General features: G+C 38.1%; 1 protein-coding gene across 31 annotated transcripts in view; it reads left to right on the forward strand.

Annotated features, from left to right (window-relative positions):
• The window catches only part of DTNB (dystrobrevin beta), a 280,987-nt gene that overhangs the window by 18,314 nt on the left and 240,925 nt on the right, over nucleotides 1-21,748 (forward strand). For all 31 annotated transcript variants that reach the window (XR_010835611.1, XR_010835614.1, XR_010835612.1 and 28 more), the window contains exons 2-3: nucleotides 7,066-7,133; nucleotides 19,300-19,380. Coding sequence is in view for 24 of the 31 variants with exons in the window: in XM_067007966.1 (XP_066864067.1) it covers nucleotides 7,067-7,133; nucleotides 19,300-19,380 (148 nt within the window). In the remaining 7 variants the exon portion in view is untranslated. The remainder of the gene's footprint in view (nucleotides 1-7,065; nucleotides 7,134-19,299; nucleotides 19,381-21,748) is intronic.

The following is a 21,748-nucleotide window of genomic DNA, read 5'->3' on the forward strand; positions in this document are numbered from 1 at the left end:
GTTGTTTCATATATTTGTAATACAGTTAGATTGTTTTGTTATATTCTCCATTTCATTCTGGGGTTCTCTGACCTCCTAAAGGATTAAAAAAAATTTTTTTTACATACATTAAGGTTCACTCTGTATTGTAATTTTCTTTTGGTTTTCACAAATGTGTAGTGTTAAGTGTTCACCATTACAGTATCATACGGAAGTTTTATCACCCTAAAAATTCCCCTGTGCTTCACCTATTTATTCCTCTTCCCTTCCCAAATCTCTGGCAACCACTGATCATTTTACCATTTGTATTGTTTTGTTTTTTCTAGAAGGTCATAAAATTGGAATCATATAGTATGTAGCCTTTTCAGACTGGCTTTTTTCACTTAGCAATACTTATTTAAGCTTCAAGATTTTTCATGGCTTGATAGCTTATTTATTATTGCTGAACAATATTCCACTTATGAAAGTAGTAGTTTGTTTATCTATTCACCTATTGAAGGGCATCTTGGTTGCTTTCAGTATTTGGCAGCTGTGAATAAAGCTGATATAAACATTTGGGTGCACGTTTTGTGTGAATATACATTTTCCACTCAGTTGGTTAAATACCTAGTGCAATTACTGAATTGTATGGTAGGACAATGATTAGTTTTGTAAGAGACTGCAAAACCGTTTTCCAACCAGGCTGTCTGTGCATTCCCACTAGCAATGGATGAGAGTTCCTGTTGCTCTACATTCTTGTCATCATTTGCTATTGACAGTTTTTCAGATTTTAGCTGTTCTAATAGGTGTATAGTGTTATCTCATTGTTTTACTTTGTAAATTCCTAATGACAAATGCAGTTGAACCTCTTTTCATATGCTTACCATCCATATAATTTCTTTGGTAAGGTATCTGTTCAGATCTTTTGATCATTAAATTTATTTATATATATATATTTTTGGCTGCATTGGATCTTCGTTGCGGTGCACGGGCTTCTCATTGCGGTGGCTTCTCTTGTTGAGGAGCATGGGCTCTAGGTGCGTGGGCTTCAGTAGCTGTGGCACTCGGGCTGAGTAGTTGTGGCTCGCGGGCTCTAGAGCACAGTCTCAATAGTTGTGGCGCACTGGCTTAGTTGCTCCGCGGCATGTGGGATCTTCCTGCGCCAGGGCTCAAACCCGTGTCCCCTGCATTGGCAGGCGGATTCTCAACCACTGCACCACCAGGGAAGCCCTGATCGTTTTAAAATTGGGCTGTTTTCTTATTGTTGAGTTTTAAGAGTTCTTTTCATAATTTGAATACAAGTTCTTCATCACATATGTGTTTTGAAAATATTTCTTTCACTCTGGGGCTTGTCTTTTCATTCTGTTAATAGTATCTTTTTCAGAGCAGTTAATTTTGATAAGATGCAGCTTATCAATGTTTCCTTTCATGGATTGTGCATTTTTTTCAGTTTGACCTTGGGTTTAGGTCATTAAATAATCTTTTCTAGGAACCTAACAGTTTTCGCTCCTTTCAGATGGAAGAAACTTTGCTTACATTCTCATAGCTAGGACTCTGGTCTTCTTTCATTTTGTAGACTAAAGCTGTACTCTGGTTCTTCTTCGTTTTTTAAATTTTACTTTAAAGATGTTTATCGTTGCATTGTTTGCAGTAGTAGATAGTTGGAAATAATTGTCAACAGTCAAGGCTTGGATGAATGATTGTGATAAAATTCTATCCTGTCTTTCAAAATTGTGGTTTTGAAGAGTATTCAGTGACATGGAAAGGTGTTTAAATATATTGTTAAAGTTTTCCCCCAGCTTTTTTGAGCTATAATGACAAATAAAATTGTATATGTTTACAGTATACAACATAATTTGATTAATGTATACATTGTGCAGTGATTACTGCAATTAAGTTAATTAGCTCTTTCTTTTTTGTGTGTGGTGGTGGTGGTGGTTTAAGATCTACTCTCTTAGCAGATTTCAAATAAAGAGTATTATCAACTATAGTCACCATGCTGTGCATTTGATCCCCAGGATTTATTCATCTTGTAACTGAAAGTTTGTATGCTTTGTATTTCCCCGTTTCTCCCACCCTCCAGCCCCTGGCAGCTACCAATCTACTCTGCTTCTATGATGAGTTTGACTTTTTTTGGTATTATTAGATTCCACATATGAGTGAGATTATATAGTATTTGTCTTTTCTCTGTCTGGCTTATTTCACTTTGTGTTCTGATTCTTTTTAATTGGGTGGAATGAAGCCCTAAGTAGGGTGATCAGGATCCTGTGAAGATCAAACACATTTGAATAAATGTACCTAGTAGATTTCACAGGATGAACCACTGGAAGAAAGGGTTGCAGAGTCCTGAGATCAGGGAGTCAGAGAATTTTAATCGTCAATTCATGTGGACAAAGATTTTTGGCAGTTGAAATGGGAAAAAAGGGTGGATGAGAGAGTGATTATGAGGAAGGAAATGGCAGTGTTTGAAATCAGAGTTAGAATGTGAAGTGAATGATAAGGTGTTGGCTACTTCTAGATTATGAGGCTCAGAAAAGGCAAAGTGCCAGGAGTCCAAGTGAAGGAAGAAGAGAGATGTGTTTACATTCATGTAACTGTTGATCTTTAAAGTTATATCAGGAAGACAAGGACATGTAATCAGGTGTGGTAGTAGGGTTAGATCTTTGTTGAGTGTGGACTGTTAAAATCATAATTACAAAGATGGAGGTATTAGTATCCACAGAGCACTGGGATGGAGTCATGCTAAGGCCTAGGGAAATCATTTATAGTAATCTTAATTTATGTGTACCCCATTCATTTGGATTTTATGAAATCTGAACTATAAGCTTGGTTGAAATGAAAAGACTTAGTATTTTAGTTTGAGTTCTATCAGAAGCTAACTCTTAGACAGGATTTACGTGCAAGTATTTTGTATTTTGTTGTTGTTGTTTGTTTTTTTTGTGTGTGTGTGTGGTATGTGGGCCTCTCACTGTTGTGGCCTCTCGCGTTGCAGAGCACAGGCTCTGGACGCACAGGCTCAGTGGCCATGGCTCGTGGGCCCAGCCGCTCCATGGCATGTGGGATCTTCCCGGACCGGGACACGAATCCGTGTCCCCTGCATCGGCAGGCGGACTCTCAACCACTGCGCCACCAGGGAAGCCCAAGTATTTCGTTTTGGAGGTTATCCCTGCAAATATCAGCAGGGGACCGGGAGGTGAGATAGGGAAGGGAAGTTAGCAGATAAAGGTTTTTTTTATCAAGCAAGTTACCACTGTGGGTGACAGAAGCTTATTCCCACTGGGGAACTCTAGGAGCCTATGTAAAACATGTCCTCAGATTTATACCCTTTTAGGGGGCAAGGTAGGTAGAGTATATACCAACTAAATCAATCATCTGTTAAGACTGTTTCTAGGGTGGGAGAGGGTGACGCAAGAGGGAAGAGATATGGGAACATATGTATATGTATAACTGATTCACTTTGATGTAAAGGAGAAACTAACACACTATTGTAAAACAGTTATACTCCAATAAAGATGTTAAAAAAAAAAAAAGACTGTTTCTAGGGAGTGGTAAATTTATAGCATTTCAGGCCTGTCATGCAAGGAACAAAATGGACTTCAGAGGTCAGAGAAAGCCTGGTTTCTCTGTTTAAACAAACAAACAGAAAATGCAGATGCTGTCAGTCAGTATAGAAGGATTCAGCAAAGACCAGGAGATATGGGGAAGGGGAGCACCCTATTAACTGTTTCCTTAATACCTGCTCTGCAGTTCCAGCATCTCCAGTTCATTTTCTCTAGGCCACCAAAACCCACATGCCTAGCTTAAATGAGCCAGTCTAGTGGCATATTAGGACTGGTGCCAGGTGTCCTTTTCAGAACATTAAATCCTGGGTCATGGGATGAGTACCGCCATGTCAACAAACTTTGTCTTTCTTTTACACTTGGCTCAAGTTCAGCACTCTCAAGGTCCATTCCTAGGTATGTTCTTCCAGTTCCTGTCAGTGCATATCATCAGGTCTAGCAGCTGTTTTGATGAATCAGCCCTTTTCCATCCAAAGCAGGGACAGTACCTTCCCTTTCTGATGATGTAAGACTTGACCCTAGTTATTAGCGTAGAAGCAGTGAGGGAGGTAGAAACAGATCCTGAGGAGGGTCAGCATATTTTGAGGCATGCATCTCAGATGAGAACTTAGCATAGTCTTTAGGCAGAGGAGTCTGCCCTTGTAGCAAGAGCAGAGAGCCACTTCTTCAGGCCTATAGGGTTCAGGGGAATCTTGGCTGGACTGTGAATTCAGTCTTCTTTGTTAAGCTGCTTATTTTCATAAACAGAATTTAAGCCTGATTTTTAGCGCAGTCTGCTCTCGAGTTGTGAGAGCTGAGGGTTCCTTAAAAAGTGCTGCCTTGGAGGTCCCTGGCTCTCATAGCGTGCTCTGAGTGGGTACTTGGCTGATTTAAGCCTTGACATTTTCTGTCTTCCTGCTTAACAAAAGCTCAACCATTTAATTGTCTTTAAAATTCCCAGTTCTCCTATCTTTCTCAAATGCTAAAGCTATTGCATAAGCCAATCATCTTCTACCTGTGTCCCTTACTAGCTCCACCACTTCATGAGTCTTAGTACTATCCATGCAGCAGCACATCAGGGGTTCTCACCAAACTACTTACTACCAGCACTGGGATCCTTGTCATCTGTTGGCAAGTGATCCACTTACAGAATTCATCTTGAAGGTCTGTTTTACAGGATCAAATCTGTCTTATTTTGGGTTACCCTAGAAGCAGACGCTCTATAAGGACTCAAGTGCAAATTAAGAAAAAAATTTTGTTTTTTTAGATCCTAGGAAATAACTAGTAGAAGAGTGGAGAAGTAAGACAGAGAAGAAAGTAGATAATAAAGGATTTCTTATCAGGCACCATGGGAAAGCCAGACGTGTAGCAATGCAATATTAATTACTATTGCTTTAGGTTGCGTTGGCATGCTTTTACTTAAAGGACCAGATGGTAATTATTTTAGACGTTGCATGCCAGATGCTCTCTGTTGAAAACAATTGACTCTGCCATTGTAGCATGAGAGCATCCTTAGACAGTACATAAATGAATAGGTGTGGCTGTGTTCCAGTAAAACTTTATTTGCAAAAACAGGTGGCAGGTCAGATCTGGTCCAGGTACTATAGTTTCTCTAGCTTGCTCTGACGCCTGCTTTACGTGCTCTCTTGTTTCCAATGCCGCAGTAATCACACACGCAGATGTGGGCTCTGAAGTGGCATCGGCAGTGCGTGTAGTTTCGTGGTCATCCAGATGATCTAAAATATGTTTATATTAATTTTTTTAAAGATTAATCTGGAAATAAAGACAGAATTTAGAAAACTGTAATGAAGAACTTAGGGATCTCCAGGAATTCATAATTCTACTTTGAGAAAAAGTGATTTAAAGAAATAGCAAAAGTAGAAGTATATAATAAATGATATATGTTATAAAGGACATTATGATTCTCTGTTTTAATCTGTGTTTAACATTTAAAATTTGTATTACCCAGTGGGAGACCAAGTTTGGGGACAGGGAGGAGGCTTTTGAATATCTTCGTTACATTGTAATTATAGGCTCCTGGTACCAACTCTTGTTTTTTTCTCTAGGACCTAGGTTTCATTAGATGTTTGCTGTTTCTGGTTGCTTTTTCTTTGGCTTACTTTCTTTCTGTTTAAAACTGTTTCCTCTTGGGGGCAAATTGTTAGGTAACCATCATGTACGTTGAAGCCTATTTGGTAACATTTCAGTGATCTAGGAAAGGGATAGTTTTAATGATCAAAATATTAATTGCAGAATGTTAAGGAATATATTTACATTTTAAATTTTCTTTAGGATATATTTATAACTAAACTTTCAGCAGGCACTTTGCTTTAATAGATACGTAATTTGTGTAGTCACCATTTAATTCGTGATTCTGACGTATTTGAGAATGTTATGTAAATCTCTCCATGATTTACAGCAGTTTAATCTTCTTAGGGATATTTAGCTTACGCTATTTGTCTAGATATTTTTTTCTTCATAGAGTAAGGCGAAGTTTGGCTGAGATGTCACAGATTTTGCATCAGTAGGGTCCATGCAATGGGCTGTTGTGTTCTAGCTTTTTAAGCATAGAGATTTGAAAATATGCATCTAGAGGCAAAAATTATGAAAGAAGTTTAATGAAAGGGTTGGAATTCTACTCTACCGCTTCTGAGTTGTGTGTCCTTGAGCAAGTTAGTGTTCTTTTCTAGGCATCTGTTTCCTGATCTGTAAAATGGGGATAATAATAATAATAATGCCAGCACCCAGAGTTGTTGGGAGGATTAAATGAGATAATGCATGGAAAGAGTTTTTTCTTAAACAGTGACTGGCATAGCCAAAGTCATGTGATTAAAAACTTAAATTTAGGGCTTCCCTGGCAGCGCAGTTGTTGAGAGTCTGCCTGCCGATGCAGGGAACGTGGGTTCGTGCCCTGGTCCGGGAAGATCTCACATGCCGCAGAGCGGCTGGGCCCGTGAGCCATGGCCGCTGAGCCTGCACGTCCCGAGCCTGTGCTCCGCAATGGGAGAGGCCACAACAGTGAGAGGCCCACATATCGCAAACAAACAAACAAACAAAAAACCTTACATTTAGGAGTTCTTTGAGTTTGTGGATGAATACCTTTTTTGTTTAATACTTTTTAATATAAAAATAAAAGATTCTATTTATACCTTTTATGTATAAGCTAATTATCCTGATGTTCTTTATTATAGCCTTTCATTTTAATTATTATCTTTAGTAACATGTTTATCCATGTAAAGCAGTAGGAATATGGGGAAAATGTCTCAACTAATCCAGGACTCTGCAGAGAAAATAAAGTTAGAGATAAGACATGGCCCCATGTTTTCAGCACAGGAAGCAAGTGTATGAGCTCATTTAAGTATTGACTTTATAATATTTTAGAAGCTATCAAATAAAGGGACAACAGTTTGTTTTGTTCTGTATCGGGCTTCTGCTTTATTTTTACTGATATCCTTTCAATGTGTGCACACACAGCTTGGTTTCCTGTACCTCTTCACAACAGACTGATAAGCACTTGGTGGAATTGTCAAATTACACATTGGTTTATTGTATCCTTCTTTGTCTCTAGGATGATTGAGGAAAGTGGGAACAAGCGGAAGACCATGGCAGAGAAGAGGCAGCTGTTCATAGAAATGCGTGAGTCTTGAGTGCTTCTGGAATCCTGTTTGTATGTGTGGGAATGGTTTTTTTTTTTTCCCCCCGATCAAGTCATAGCATTAATCAGAAGTTTTGTGTTATAAGCTTTAGAAAGGGAAGAATGGGAGTTAAAGAATCATGCAGTTGGAGGACACCAAGCCAGAGCATATATTTTAATTGAATTGACTTGAATTGCTTTCTTCAAGGTCATAGATAAAAAGGCAGAAATGTTACCTAAAATATCTGTGATGATATCATGCCAGTCAATTTAGACTTCTTGCTGTAACTACGTTGTTACCATGAGATTGCAGGTGGTGATAAATAATTAATACATTATATTGTGTAAATTACCTTACACTAGATAAAGATTCTAAGGTAGCGAGGACTAAGTGCTAGGAAACACTTAGAGCTGTAGGAAAAAGTAAAGCAGGAATGTGTACTTTGGTATATTACTTTACTATATACCCTTTGAAATCTTCTGTTAAAAAATTCTTATATTGATGTATTCTTACTTATTCTCATATATTCCTATATTCTTATATGTTTCTTACATGAAACTCAAACAAAGAAAAAGATGGCCAGGAAGAGTAGGGCAGTTCCCAGTATTTGAAGGATTGTTTTGTTTTGCGATTGCTTGTCTGTGTGACCTTGACCAAGTGACCTTGGCCAGTGCATTCACACTTGGTGGACCTCAAATTCCTTAGCCAGGAAATAAGGTTATCAGTCTGTACCAATGATTGTGAAACCTCTTAAAAGCACTGTGCTCCTTACAAGGACCTTCAACATGAGTGTCATAAAATTCGTTCTGCTTGGCTGAAGCCAGGTGGGCGGAGTAGGAGTCAGCTTGAGATGGCCCCTCGGGTAGTTGCAGAATTCTAGAATTCTACCTACCACAGAGTGAAAATCAGCAGATCAAGTCTCAGGACACCCTTCCAACTATCAAGCTATTTTAAGTCTCTATAAAGTCTTAGTCATGGGAGGCAGAGTTTGACTCAACTCAGACCTACGTTGTCCTGCCAGGCATAGCCTAGATAACTGTTTGTTAAAGGAGGCAAAGAAATTTTTGGCATTGGTTAGGCAGTGGGTCTGGGTGACCTTTAAGGACTTTTGTAGCTCTGAGTCTCTAACTGCTAGTCATCTAAGCCACACAGCTTGGGGTCACTTCTCTCCACCTCACCTTTCACCTCCAAGGAAATGGCAAAGTGCAGCTGAGTGTTCCCTCAAAAGTGAGTCTTGAATCTGTCTGTTCCTCATACCATGGTGGTGTTGAATACAGGCTCTGCAGTCAGACTGCCTGGGTTTGGATCTAGGCTCCCTCACTTCCTGGCTGTATAACCTTGGGCAAGTTACCTTCTCTCTCTGTGCTACAGTTTCTCCATCCATAAAATGGGAATTGTACCTACTTCATAGAACTATCATGAAGATTAAATGAGATACTGTGACTAAAGCACTTAGCACATTCCTTTCCCAGAAAAGTAGGTATTTAATGTGGTTAGCTGTGTTTATTATTAATATTTTTATCCTTGTTACTTTTCTAAACTAAAACAGTTGGTTTCTGATCCTTTCCTTCAGTCTTGACACTCTCAAATTGGTGATCTCTGATGCTGCCAGATTGGACCCAGATCTATTCTGGGTTACTTCCTTCTTAAATCCCTTCAGGGCTCGTCATCACGGTCCTGAGAAAGCCCAGGCTCTGCAGTGTGCCAGACGAGGACCTTCTGGACTCTTGTTCTTGGTTCCCAGTTTCCATCACATGCCTTGTGTCTCATTTCCCAGCAATTCTGAACTGGCTTTCCCCAAGATAGATCGTATTTTCCATGTCCCTGTGCTGTTGCTTATGGGGTTGCCTTCACCTTCATCTGGCTTGTTGTTCCTGCCTACCCTTCCAGACTCAGCAAAAGGGCCATCTTTTCATTTAATTTTTAACACATTTACTGAGAATCTGTTACATTCCAGGCACCATTCTAGGTGCTGGGGTTATAGGGGAGGACAAAACACAGTCCCTGACTTCACTCATACCACTTACATTTTAAAAGGGAAACCGACAGAAATGGAAACCAAATAAATAATAATTCCTCATACTAAGAATTACCTGGGGTGCACTCACATGGGCATGTTAGAGAGCATGACTGGGGTAGATATTTGAAGTAGAAATTGGGTATTCTGCAAAGAATTGGGTTTACTACTTAGTGAGTGTTATCACTGACACACAAACTTCATATAAATTACCATTCTCTGTAACAAACTCAAGGATATGAACAGACTGGGAGATGTTTGGTGGGTATGGCTTCTTGAGCCTCCTCTATTTCTTCACAGGAGGAATTGCATTGGTGGCAATGGTATCTGCTGTGGGAAGCCCCACTCTCATTTCCAACATCACCCCAAATCTGCGTTATAATTACTTTCTGAGGATGCAGAGGTCACTATTTGCCAGCCTTATGACTTGGCCGTATCATCTAGGTGTTGGGTTGATTTTAGTATGTCAGTTTTGAATCCAGTGATCTTTCTCCCCTCTTTCATTAGTCTTAATGGTTAGTTTAGACTTCTGCTTAGGTGGGTAACTACATGTACGTCATTTTTTAAAAAGACTTTTTTTTTTTTTTTTGTGGTATGCAGGCCTCACTGTTGTGGCCTCTCCCATTGCGGAGCACAGGCTCCAGACGCGCAGGCTCAGCGGCCATGGCTCACGGGCCCAGCCGCTCTGCGGCATGTGGGATCTTCCCGGACCGGGGCACGAACCCGTGTCCCCTGCATCGGCAGGCGGATTCTCAACCACTGCGCCACCAGGGAAGCCCGAAAAGACTTTATTTTTTTTAGGGCAGTTTTAGGTTCATAGCCAAATTAAAGAGGAAGGAACAGAGCTATCTCATATATACCCCCTGCCCTGACACATGCATGGTCTCCCCCACTATTAACACCCGCACCAGAGTGGCACGGCCATTACAGCTGATGGACCTACATTGACACATCATAATCACTCAAAGTCTATGGTTACATTAGGGTTCATTCTTGGTGGTGTACATTCTATGGAACTGCATTATTTTTAAAGAAAGGCCATTTTGACTCTTACTTTTGCAATCCTTATACCTCTTTTTCATGACCTACTGTACTGGTTAGGACCTCAGATATTATATTTAAGAGTTGGGAGGATAGCAGGCATTCTTGTCTTGCTTTTGACTTGAATGGGAATGGATGTAATATTTCACTATTAAAATGATATTTGTTGTAGGTTTTGTACCCTTCATCAGGTGAAGGATCTACTTTTCTGTCCTAATTTACCAAGAGTTATTACTGTTATTTTCTTTAAATCATGAACGAGTAGAGAATTTTATCAGTTGTTTTCTGCTTCTCTTGAGATGATACAGTGACATATAATGTATTTCTCCTTAACATACCTCGTTCTGGGGCCAGCAGTCTTTTTCTTAAAGAGCCAGAAAGTAAATATTTAGGATTTACAGGCCATATGATGAGTTCTGTGTCATAGCTACTCAACTCTGCTGTTGTAGCATGAAAGCGGTCATAGAAATTTAATAGTTTAGATAGGTTGTGTTTTTTTATCTCATGTTACCTTTATTGTTGTGCCTTTCAGTAGTATTCTTAAGCCTTTCTATTTTTAGACAGTATCTTTTAATTTCCTATTTTGAACAGTGATGAAGTTAGTTTGTTCTTTCTTTGCTTAATATTTTATCTTCTGGACTCTAAGCACCATGGAAGTGAGAATCACATGTATTTATCATGGTAGCCCCAGAAATTCAATAAATATTTATTAAAGGACGAGTGGAATAAATTACATACAAATAATTTGATAGTTTACGATTTTTACATGATGTAACATTACTAAGAAAAAGGAAAGGTGATAATCTCTCAACTCTGGTGCTAAAGTAAAAACTTTTAGATGAGTCTACAAAATAATTGATGCCAGGCCTCCATGCTCAGAGATTCCAGAATTTTTCCTTTTCCAGAATTTTGTCACTTTTATTGGTCTTCTCAAGGAACTTAGGCTTTATTGGTCCTCTCTATGTATCTTTGTTTTCTGTGTCATTACTTCATACTATTACATGGTTTATTACTTTCTTCTTTAGGCAGTTCTATATTTCTTTTTCTAATGTAGGCCATTTATTTGCAGACTTTTTTCTTATGTAAGCATTGAAGAATATACTTTTCTGTGATTTTCTATTTTTGTATTACATGTGTTCTGATATATACTATTTTCATTATCAGATCTCTGTATTTTCTAATTTCTGTTGTAGATTAATGAGAAGTATCCTTTTAAATTAGTAAATGAATGTCTGTTTTAATAATAAAGATATTTAGCTTAATGGGATTATGGGTCAGGGAGTGAGGGATGTTCTAGAATCTTTGTATTTGTTGATATCTATGTTATATGTTTTTCTAAATATTCCATGAGTGCTTGAAAATAATGTATATGATTTCTGTATTATCTAGATCAAGCTCGTTATGTTTTGTTTTGTTTTTTTGTACGCGGGCCTCTCATTGTTGTGGCCTCTCCCGTTGCGGAGCACAGGCTCCAGACGCGCAGGCTCAGCGGCCATGGCTCAGGGACCCAGCCGCTCCGTGGCATGTGGGATCTTCCCGGACCGGGGCATGAATCCGTGTCCCCTACATCGGCAGGCAGACTCTCAACCACTGCACCACCAGGGAAGCCCTGCTTGATCTTAATTACTGGAAGATGTTAAAAATCTCTGCTTTGATCATGGATTTAAAATTTTCCCCCTGTAGTTCTGTCAGTGTTTTGAAGCTTTTGTTCTTAGATGCATATATATTAAAATGTTCTGTCTACCTGGGAAATTGAATCTTTTATTATTATACAGGTAAACATTTTTTTTCTAGTAATGCTTTTTTGCTTCAAAGTTTGTTTTGTTGTATATTAATATATCTATACCAGCTTTCTTTTGGTTGAATGCCTAGTACAGTGTATATCTTTTTTATTTTTAATTTATTTTTTATTCTTTTAACATCTTTATTGGAGTATAATTGCTTTACAGTGATGTGTTAGTTTCTGCTGTATAACAAAGTGAATCAGCTATACATGTACATATATCCCCATATCTCCTCCCTCTTCCGTCTCCCTCCCACCCTCCCTATCCCAACACTCTCGGTGGACACAAAACACCGAGCTGATCTCCCTGTGCTATGCGGCTGCTTCCCACTAGTTATCGATTTTACATTTGGTAGTGTATGTATGTCCATGCCACTCACTTCGTCCCAGCTTACCCTTCCCCCTCCCCCTGTCCTCAAGTCCATTCTCTATGTCTGTGTCTTTATCCCTGTACTGCCCCTAGGTTCTTCAGAACCATTTTGTTTTTTAGATTCCATATATATGTGTTAGCATATGGTATTTGTTTTTCTTTTTCTGACTTCACTGTATGACAGTCTCTAGCTCCATCCACCTCACTACAAATAACTCAATTTCATTTGTTTTTATGGCTGAGTAATATTCCATTGTATATATGTGCCACATCTTCTTTATCCATTCATCTGTCGATGGACACTTAGGTTGCTTCCATGTCCTGGCTATTGTAAATAGAGCTGCAATGAACATTGTGGTACATGACTCTTTTTGACTTATGGTTTTCTCAGGTTATATGCCCAGTAATGGGATTGCTGGGTTGGATGGTAGTTCTGTGTTTTTTAAGCAACCTCCATAGTGTTCTCCATAGTGGCTGTATTAATTTACATTCCCACCAACAGTGCAAGAGGGTTCCCTTTTCTCCAAACCCTCTCCAGCATTTGTTGTTTGTAGATTTTTCAGTATATATCCATTTATTCTTTGATTTTTTTCCTGTATCCTTATGTTATATATGTATCTCTTGTAAACAGCATAAGTTAGATTATTTTTTTAAAAAACCAAAACAACCATTGTGACAATTTTGGCTTTTTCACTGAAGACTTTATTCTGTTTAACCTTTTTTATGAATAATGATATGTTTCATTTTTCTTCCATTTTATTTTGTGCTTCAGTTTTGTCCTTTCTCTGTTTTTTAATCCCTCCTTCCTTGACTTCTATTAGATGAATTGAGCTTCCCTCCATTCTACTTTTTCCCTCTACTTAGTTGTGAGTTGTATGTTCTTTTTCTGTTCTTTTTGTGGTTACTCCAGAAATTTTAACATCAATTAAAGTGAAGCCCAGGGACTTCTCTGGTGGTCCAGTGGCTAAGACTCCGGGCTCCCAATGCAGGGGGCTTGGGTTCGATCCCTGGTCAGGGAACTAGATCCCACATGCCGCAACTAAAGATCTTGCATGCCCCAACTAAGACCCGGTGCAGCCAAATAAATAAATAAATAATTTTTAAAAATGAAGCCCAAATCATATCAATATTTATAACTTTGTTCAAAGTAATACAAGAATATTATTAGAATGTGTTAGAGTACCTCCTTTATGAAATATATGCTCTTTTTTGTATTACCTTTTGAACTCCACAAATTAGACTTTATTTTTATCTTGTATAATCCATTTTTGTTTTATCCAGCCTATTTCGTTATCACTTTCTTTGTTTGCCATTATTTACAAAAATTTAAATCCAGATCTTGGTGGAGCCAGGCATGTGTCACAGCCATTTCCTTTTGTGGGATTTTTAAACTTTTTTTCCTAGTTCACCCACTGAGAGAGTCACCCTTCAATGATCTTGGTTTTATCTGTACCTTCCTCTCTTCTGGGACCTCTGGCTTCATCTTTGGTCCCTAGGGTTTTTAATTGTACTGCCAAGAAAAAAATGAGGAAGTCATTCGTGTTCATATTTGTTGCTTATTCAGACTAATATTTTTTTTGAAAATTTTTTTTTTACTAATTAGTGCTTGTGAAAGTTTTTAGACAATTCAGAAATGTTACTGTACTTACATTTATTAGATTTATAATCTCTTCTCCCCTTTCTCCTTCCTTCCTCCTCATCTCCCCAGTTAGATTCGCTTTTCAACAAAGTACATTTACTTCCTTATACCTCTCATTAGTCTGTTGAGCACCTCCATCAAATCCTATGGCTTCTTGGAACACAGTTTGGAGTGCTCTGCCCTACCTGAAGAAAGTTAAAAGCATCAACATGTTTACACAGGAAAAGGAATTGGCTTCCCCACTACTTTTATCATCTCCCTCCATGAGCCTTTCCTTGCTAGTGTCTGCAGTTGTATAACCTTTTGACATTACTTTGTATATTTTTTGGAAAAAGCCTTTTTTATACCAGACAACCTAGAACTTCCCAGTTTTTAGTTATTTATTCATTCAATAAATATTTAGATGCTAGTTTTATTATGTCCTACTTTGGGACATATAGTAATGAATAATACAACAGTAAAATGGTCTCTGCCTTCATGGATCTTGTTTTCCTGGAAGTGGGAACAAGGGATGATAGTGCAGTAGGAGCCACAGAGGGGGTCCAGGAAGGCATCTGGAAGGAAGTGATGTCTTGGCTGAGTCAGCCCAATAATGTGGTGAAGGAAGGGCTGGGACACTATCACTTACCAAGGCCCAGAGGTGACGGGACCTGGTATGTTTGAGTAATTATAGGTAGTCCAGACTGATTGGAGTTGAGTGTGAGGTAAAATGTGAGAGGTGCGTGAGCTAGACCTTTAAGTTGAGTTGGGTAGTCCTATGTTTCCCAAAACTAGCTTGATTATAAGACTCTTTAGGGGCATTTGTTAAGAATGAAGATTCCAGCTTCCTCCCCTGGAGATTTTGATATAAGCTTCTGATACAAACAGATACAATAAAACCCTTCCATTTGACTCTGTTTTCCTTGGGATTTGGTTATACTATAGAACATTCATATCCCATTCTCATGAATAAGGAGAGCCATAAAGTGCAAAGAAGGCTTAATCCTTTCTTATCCTTTTCCTTTCTTTCTCCTGTACCTCTTGGGTACCCAGTGTCCCATTGGTTCCCTGTCTGTTCACAAATTTCACTGGGCTTTCTAACTGGGGCCAGAGTTCTGCCTGGATATTTAGTTAGGGCTCTCTGTATCATTCCTTTTTTAAAATTTAAATAATTAATTAATTAATTTGTGGTTGCATTGGGTCTTCGTTGCTACACGCAGGCTTTCTGTAGTTGCCACGAGCAGGGGCTATTCTTTGTTGCGGTGCATGATCTTCTGATTGCAGTGGCTTCTCATTGTGGAGCATGGGCTCTAGGTGCGCGGGCTTCAGTAGTTGTGGCACGCGGGCTTCGTTGCTCCGCCGCTTGTGGGATCTTCCCAGACCAGGGCTCGAACCTGTGTCCCCTGCATTGGGGGGAGGATTTTTAACCCCTGCACCACCAGGGAAAACCTCTGTAATTTCTGGGTGGGCTTGAAACATTGTCTGACATTAATATAAAAATGACTTTTTATTGTATTTCTTTTAATGAAATAATCTTGAAGTGAATGATAATGAAGAGTAATCATTTCTAGTTCAGAATTCCCAAAGTGATGTTCCAGTTATTTCAGTTTCTTCACTGGGGCTTTTCTATTTTGTATTTGCCAAACTACCATATTTTCTGATCAGGAAATTAATGTGACATTTACATAAGGGAAGTATTAAAAAAGTGAAGGCGGGGCTTCCCTGGTGGCGCAGTGGTTGAGAATCTGCCTGCTGATGCAGGGGACATGGGTTCGTGCCCCGGTCCGGGAAGATCCCACATGCCGCAGAGCAGCTGGGCCCGTGAGGCCACGGCCACTGAGCCTGTGCGTCCGGAGCCTGTGCTCCGCAACGGGAGAGGCCACAACAGGGAGAGCCCCGCATACCACAAAAAAAAAAAAAAAAAAAAAAAAGTGAAGGCTATTCTTAGGCACTGTATGAGGATTCTCCTTATATAAATCAGGGAAGATGACTGCTCCAGAAGAAGGGAAACATATGGGAAGTTTGGTTGAATATTGGTACAACAAGATTTTAATAAAGTTCTAAGGTTATTAATTATATCTAAACTTATAGAAATTATTTTTGGATTTGGACTGCTATTAGATTTTTAAAAAATGATGCTCTGGCCAGGACCTCTTAGAATTTATGAATTCTGTAACATCCCACTGCTCTCTCTACATTTTCCTCAATACAATTAGAGTGATGTATTTTCACAAGGATCAGACTGGCAAAGGAAAGCAGAGTGATACTTGATTCTTGACTAGTTCCTGAAGCTTCATTGTAGAGATTTCTGGCAAACTGGTCTGAAGCATTTGGAGTTTCCTATTTTCCTAAACTAGTTAGCTTTGGACTTGTGTGCTATCTGCTCTATTTCATTTTTTGTGGTGACAAATCTGACTCTGCACTGGAGAAGGAGTCTGAAAAGAGTGAGTTATACCAGGTGCACTACCTTTTTTCTATAGTTACTTTTCCACTAGCAAGCATGGCCTAATAAATACCCTGCAAAAGTCTGATCAATCAGATTAGTAATTTTTCTGTTTGATCAGATGGGGGTAGAACTTTCCTTTCCTAGCTGTTAACATTCATTTTATCAGTGTTTCTCATAAAAATATTTCATAGAAATAAATGTTTAGACATTAAAATTACCTACTGTGATTTAATGACGGGTTATTTATTAAATGCTCTTGGACATGTGTTGGCATTCTTTCTCAAAATTATTGGTTTGGTTTTGAATAATTAATATTTAATGGTTCCAATTTAAAATATTTAGACTGAGATAGTCATATAGAAACTGAGTAAAAGAAAATCAGACTGAATAAATTTAACAAAAGAAGTGTAAAACTTATACTCTGAAAACTACAAAACACTGTGGAAAGAAATTAAGGAAGACTAAATAAATGGAAAGATATCCTGTATTAAAGGATGAGAAGATTTATCATTAAGATGGCAGTATTCCCTAAATTGATCCACAAACTCATGGCAGTCCTCGTTAAAAAACTGGCTTTTTTGAAGAAATGGATGGGCTGATCCTAAAATTCATATGGAAATTCTACCCAGAGTAGCCAAAACAGTCTCAAAAGAGAACAAAGTTGGAAGACTCACACTTACGAATTTGAGAACTACAAAGCCACAGTATTCCAGATCGTGTGGTACTGGCATAAGAATAGACATATAATCAGTGGCATAGAATTGAAAGTTCAAAATTAAACCCATACATCTGTGGTCACCTGATTTTTCACAGGGATACCAAGACCATTTAATGAAGAAAGAATGGTATTTTGAACAAATGGTGCTGGGACAAGTGGGTATCCATATGTAAAAGAATGAATTTGTACCTCTGCCTCATACCGCATAATAAATTAACTAAAAATATATCATAGCCCTAAATGTAAGATCTAAAACTGTAAAACTTTTAGAAGAACACATAGGTATAAATCTTCATGAACTTAGATTAGGCAAAGCCTTCTCAGGTATGATACCAAAAGCACAAGTGACAAAATAACAAATAGATATATTGGATTTATCAAAATTAAAACCTTTTGTGCCCCATTAGATACGACCAAGAAAGTGAAATGACTACTCAGAGAATGGGAAAAAAAATTTGCAAATCATATATTTCATAAGGGACTTGTATCTACAACATATAAAGTACTTATAACTCAATAATGAAAGACAAACAACTCAATTAAAAAATGGGCAAAGTGACTCATAGGGGGAAGAGGTTTCTTTTTTGAGATAATGAAAATGTTCTAAAAACTGACTGTGGTGATGGTTGCACAACTAAGTTGAATACTTTAATGTGTGAATTATATTTCAAAAAACCTGTTACATTAAAAAAAGAAAATAGGACTATAACGTGTATGTATAGAAGGGTAGAAATTTTGTGAGAACCAGGTGATGGAGGAAATAATTTTAATTGTGACATCAAGGTAAGGGTTGATTGAAGTGAGATTAAGAGAAATCTTTGCTTCACGTTTTGGTCAATAAATATTACTTTCACCAAAAACCTGGAAAAATCCTTCCTTTTTTTTTTTTTTTCTATGAGCAGAAATGAGAGATGACTGTAAATATTGGTAGAAGATAATTTGTGCTGGTTCACTTTCCCTTTATTGAGTCAAAAGTTGCTGCCAGATCTTACAAAGGCAGCATAGGTGAAATAAAAAAACTCACACTGGAGGCCAGAGTTCCCTGAAGTGGCCTTAAAATTCAAGGAGACTTACAGCAAATTTTGAAATGAAAGCAAAGTTTGATTTATAGATTCATATAATTTAGGCTTTGTTTAGTTACTATGGCTATACATTACTTATCCCCAAACAGTCATTTATTTTGTTTATACCTTTTTTGGGTCTAAAATTAGAACAGCATCCAGTGCTGATGTCTTGACTTTGCTGCATGATGTCTCAGGCCTCCGTTGGAAGACTCAGAGGCTCAGGGCTGGATCATCTGTTGCCTTGCTCACTTACATGTTTGGTAATTGCTACTGACTTTCAGCTGATAGACTCAGTTTCTCTGGGTATCAGTGTCTCTGTGTGGTTTCTCCATATCAGCTAGTTCGGGCTTCTTCACAACAATGGTGTCCAGGTTCCTAGGGCAAGAATCCTGAGAGAGTGGGAGCACAGAGAAGCTGTCCCACCTTTTATCGCCCATCTTCAGAAGTCAGGCAGCGTTCCTCTGCCACACTCTAATTCATTGAGGCAGTCACAGTGTCCTCAGCTGCAAGTGGAGGGAAATAATCTTTAGTTCTTGATGGGGAGGGGCAGCATACTACTAGAGGCACATAAAAATACTGGTCTGGAAATACTGTTGTGTCCCTTTTTTGAAAAACACAGGCTGCCACAGACCTAGAAGGGGAACTTAGAGATCAGCTGGTCCAGTTCCCTCATTTTGTAGATGAGGACACTGAGGCTGAGAAGAAGGGATGTAACATGGCCATGGTCATGGCCTGTGGTTGGTGGCCAGACTGGGGCTGGAATTTAGCTTTCCTGACTCTAGGCTAGGGTCTTCCCTACTATACCACTTTTCTTCATTTTGCAGAATATGTAGTTCACTCACTCAAGTCATGAGTGGTCCTCCCCTCAGAGTTTTCTTAGGCTAGCAGACAGGATGATATAGGCAAAACTGCTGGCTTCGTGCTTGGCATGGAGTGGGCATGCAGAAAGCATTTTTAACCCTTCTTCCCTGCTTTGTGTTTTATCCAAAGAGGGCCTTGTTGACATGTTATGTATAGACTGTGCCAACACAATGGAATAGAGTCACTTCCCCAGCATGTGGAAATTAAATGGTAAATCTCGTTGAAGATTTTTTATTTGCCCCTTTTCAGGTGCTCAGAATTTTGATGTCATACGACTATCAACTTACAGAACAGCTTGCAAATTGAGATTTGTACAAAAACGATGCAACCGTAAGTCATTTCTACTCATTTCTGTGATAGCTGGATAGAGCTCTTGGTAATAAAGAAGATTTTAATGTGTTTTAGTCATATTGTAATGTTAATTGAATTATTTTGTCTTAAGTGTTTATCAGAATATAAGCTTTGTAATGGAAAGAGCTTGTTAATTTATTCTGGGTGTCCCTCAAAATATTTAAGAAACTCAATAAGGTAACTAGTTTTGAGATTAATTAATTCTTTATTTTTTAAAAAAAATTGTTTATTTATTTATTTATGGCTGTGTTGGGTCTTTGTTGCTGTGCGCGGGCTTTCTCTAGTTGTGGTGAGCGGGGGCTACTCTTCCTTGTGGTGTGCGGGCTTCTCATTGCGGTGGCCTCTCTTGTTGTGGAGCATGGACTCTAGGCGCGCGGGCTTCACTAGTTGTGGCATGTTTGCTCAGTAGTTGTAGCTCGCGAACTCTAGAGTGCAGGCTCAGTAGTTGTGGCACGCGGGCTTAGTTGCTCCACGGCATGTGGGATCTTCCCGGACCAGGCTTGAACCCGTGTCCCCTGCATTGGCAGGCGGATTCTTAACCACTGCGCCACCAGGGAAGTCCCAAGATTAATTAATTCTTTAAATGGGATAATTGATTTCTCCTTGTCACTGTTTTTAATAAAAAGTTTTAAGTAAAATTAATACAGTTTATCAGCTTCTGGAGGGAAAGAAAGACTAATATTTTGATAAAGGTACAATAAAAATTAGCTTTCTTGTTTAAACTTAATATAACACAAATCAGCCTTTTCTATAAAGCAGTTGCTTCCACAATTGCTACTTATAAAATTAAGTAAATTAAAATATTTGTAAAATGCATATAAAATCTTTCTTAATTTGTGTGCAGATGAACTTAGAATTATTGTACTTTTCTCAGATATGTGTGTGTGTGTATGTTAATGCAAAACTGTTTTGTGTAATGGAAAGAACATTAGCCTTAGAATGGGAAAACCTGTTTTACTCCAGGTTTTGTTTGTCATTTATTATAAACACATGACCTTTGACAAGTCACTTTATATTTAAATACTTCTACACTACTTTAAGTCCTGCTCAAAAATCCTAGCTTAAAATTCTCTCCAAGAGTTTACCATACCATCCTAGACCAAGTCATGTTTCTTCTCTGGTTTCCCAAAGCATTGTTTTCAAATTATGGGATTGTGAACTGTTAATGGTTCATGAAACTGTTTTGGTGAGCTGTAGCCAGAAGTTAAAGCATGTAATGGAGAAATAAAAAGAGAAAGAAAACAAGGTCAGAACGTAGCTTATGTGGTAAAGTATTTTGTGAAACGTGTTTTTTATATATCTAGAGGGGTGTGTGTGTGTGTGTGTGTGTGTGTGTGTGTGTGTGTGTGCGTTGATTTAAATATATTTTCATGTTGTTGTCAAATAGTTTGAAAACCACTGTCCTACAGGAACTACTATTTTTATACTTCTTCCCATAATTATTCTTGAAACACAGTAGTCTATGTGTGGGCTGAGCCAGGCTAGTGGCATTAGTAATATAAAGTAAAAGATGCATTGTTCTAGCGGTTTTATTTTGTTGCATATGATTCTTCAGTTCACCTGAAATTTTTTTTACTTCAGAGTGTAAGTAGGAGTCAGATTTCAATTTTTTCCATATATATGTTCAGTTGACCCTATACTATTTATTGAAAGACCATCCTTTTTCTTCATTACTAAAAAAATCTTTTTCTCATATTCATTAGGAGAAATGTACAAGAATGTTCATAGCTGTGTTCATATGTGAGAGGATCTGCTTTTGAACTCTTGTGTTCCATTGGTCTGTTTGTCTATCCTTGTACCAATAATCACTGTTAGAGCTTTATAGTATGTTCTGGGTACTTTGTTCTATTTTACTTTTTAAGATTGTCTGAGACATTCTTGGCCTTTTTACATTTATTTTCACACAAATTTTAGAATTTGCTTGTTAATTTCTACTAAAAATGAACAAAAACAAAGATTTGTGCTGGGATTTTTTTCCTTCATTTTTTTTTAAAAGTATAATTTACGTATAATAAAATTCATCCTTTTAATGTATAGCCCTGTGGGATTTTGTTGGGACTACACTGAAACTGTAGATCAAGTTGGGGAGAATTGATGTATTTCCAGTGTTGAGATTTCATTTCTGTGAACCTGATATATCCCTCCATTTATTTAGGTCTTTAAGTTTTGCTAATTTATATATATTTTTAGTAGAGATGTTGCACATCCTTTATTGGATTTATTCCTGAATCCTGGAATATTTAGAAATACAGTGACTTTCATATCTTGATTTGTATCTAGCAGTCATTCTAGACTCAAATATTTAGTGATATACATGTAGAATCTTTATGATTTTCAATGTGTATAA

Source organism: Kogia breviceps, chromosome 11, assembly GCF_026419965.1.
Source record: "Kogia breviceps isolate mKogBre1 chromosome 11, mKogBre1 haplotype 1, whole genome shotgun sequence".
NCBI lineage: Eukaryota > Metazoa > Chordata > Mammalia > Artiodactyla > Physeteridae > Kogia > Kogia breviceps.